This window comes from Cyprinodon variegatus, unplaced genomic scaffold (genome assembly GCF_000732505.1).
Source record: "Cyprinodon variegatus isolate N-32 unplaced genomic scaffold, C_variegatus-1.0 Scaffold1134, whole genome shotgun sequence".
Lineage (NCBI taxonomy): Eukaryota > Metazoa > Chordata > Actinopteri > Cyprinodontiformes > Cyprinodontidae > Cyprinodon > Cyprinodon variegatus.
Window position 1 is genome coordinate 237,914 of NW_015151587.1, and position 1,639 is coordinate 239,552.

At 48.6% G+C, this 1,639-nt stretch overlaps 1 protein-coding gene across 1 annotated transcript in view; it reads left to right on the forward strand.

Moving 5' to 3' along the window:
• LOC107101693 (ankyrin-3-like) overlaps positions 1 to 1,595 on the forward strand; it is a gene marked incomplete at its 3' end in the record, with an annotated part of 10,204 nt that extends 8,609 nt beyond the window's left edge. Inside the window, exon 2 of the mRNA XM_015400699.1 lies at positions 1,494 to 1,595. Coding sequence (XP_015256185.1) covers positions 1,494 to 1,595 — 102 coding nt within the window. The remainder of the gene's footprint in view (positions 1 to 1,493) is intronic.
• Positions 1,596 to 1,639: the final 44 nt, after the last annotated feature.

Consider the following 1,639-nt stretch of genomic DNA (forward strand, 5'->3'; position numbering starts at 1 on the left):
CACTGAGTAGCCACTGAGTAACCACTGTTTAGCCACTGTTTAGCCACTGTGTAGCCACTGAGTAGCCACTGTTTAGCCACTGTTTAGCCACTGTGTAGCCACTGAGTAGCCACTGTTTAGCCGCTGTGTAGCCGCTGAGTAGCCGCTGAGTAGCCGCTGTTTAGCCACTGTTTAGCCACTGTGTAGCCACTGAGTAGCCACTGTTTAGCCGCTGAGTAGCTGATGAGTAGCCGCTGAGTAGCCACTGAGTAGCCACTGAGTAACCACTGTTTAGCCGCTGTGTAGCCACTGAGTAACCACTGTTTAGCCACTGTTTAGCCACTGTGTAGCCACTGAGTAACCACTGAGTAGCCGCTGAGTAGCTGCTGAGTAGCCGCTGAGTAGCCGCTGTTTAGCCGCTGAGTAGCTGCTGAGTAGCCGCTGAGTAGCCACTGAGTAGCCACTGAGTAACCACTGTTTAGCCACTGTTTAGCCGCTGTGTAGCCGCTGAGTAGCTGCTGAGTAGCCACTGAGTAGCCACTGTTTAGCCACTGTTTAGCCACTGTGTAGCCGCTGAGTAGCTGCTGAGTAGCCACTGAGTAACCACTGAATAGCCACTGTTTAGCCACTGAGTAGCCACTGAGTAGCCACTGAGTAGCCACTGAGTAACCACTGTTTAGCCACTGAGTAGCCACTGTTTAGCTACTGAGTAGCCACTGAGTAGCCGCTGTTTAGCCACTGAGTAGCCACTGTGTAGCCGCTGTGTAGCTGCTGAGTAGCCACTGAGGAGCCACTGTGTAGCCGCTGAATAGCCAGTGTTTAGCCACTGAGTAGCCGCTGTGTAGCCGCTGAGTAGCCACTGAGAAAACTCTGATTGCAGAGGAGAACACAGAATGTTTGGAAGCATCTCTCTTTGACAGGATCAGTTAAAGTTTAGCTGTTTGATGAATAGTCTGTGGGGTGAAGCTAATTCTCCTTCTGTTGGTGCGACTCGTAGGACTCTGTCAGAGGAGTCATGGAGAGAAGAAGGAGAAGGAGGTCTTTCTTGCTTCATCTTTCCTTCCTTCTTTCTCTCATCGTTCTCCGTTGGTCTCTCTCTAAATGTGCCAGCTGGATGTGATTAGCTCAAAATCATCCCGTAAAGGACTGGAGGACTGATTTCAATGTTGAGGAGAATTAGTTTGTGTATTTATGGGTATCCCAGTATTTTGCTCATTCTGATAATCATCACAATTCATGAAGGCAAACATGATGCATTCATGCAACATTGTAAATTAGAACCTGGTTAGTAGATCAACTTTGCTCATTATTGAATTCAGATGTTCTTTAAATAAAGGATGTTCCATAAATCCCCGTGAACCTTACTAGCCAATGCTGCTAGCTTAGCATTCAGAGGACATTTGGTTCCTGTTTCTCTGTGAAGCAGCTGGTTAGAGTCTGGCTTCTGGTCCGCTTAGAGCAACTCTCTGTGAGACAGGAATAAAATGTCTTCCTCTCCATCTGCTCTCTTCCAGTCCGACAGCAACACCAGTTTCCTGAGAGCAGCGAGAGCCGGAAACATCGAGAAGGTTCTGGAATATCTGAAAGGAGGAGTGGACATCAGCACCTCCAACCAGGTGGGAGATAAACACCCTCCATCCATCCATCATCCATCCATCCA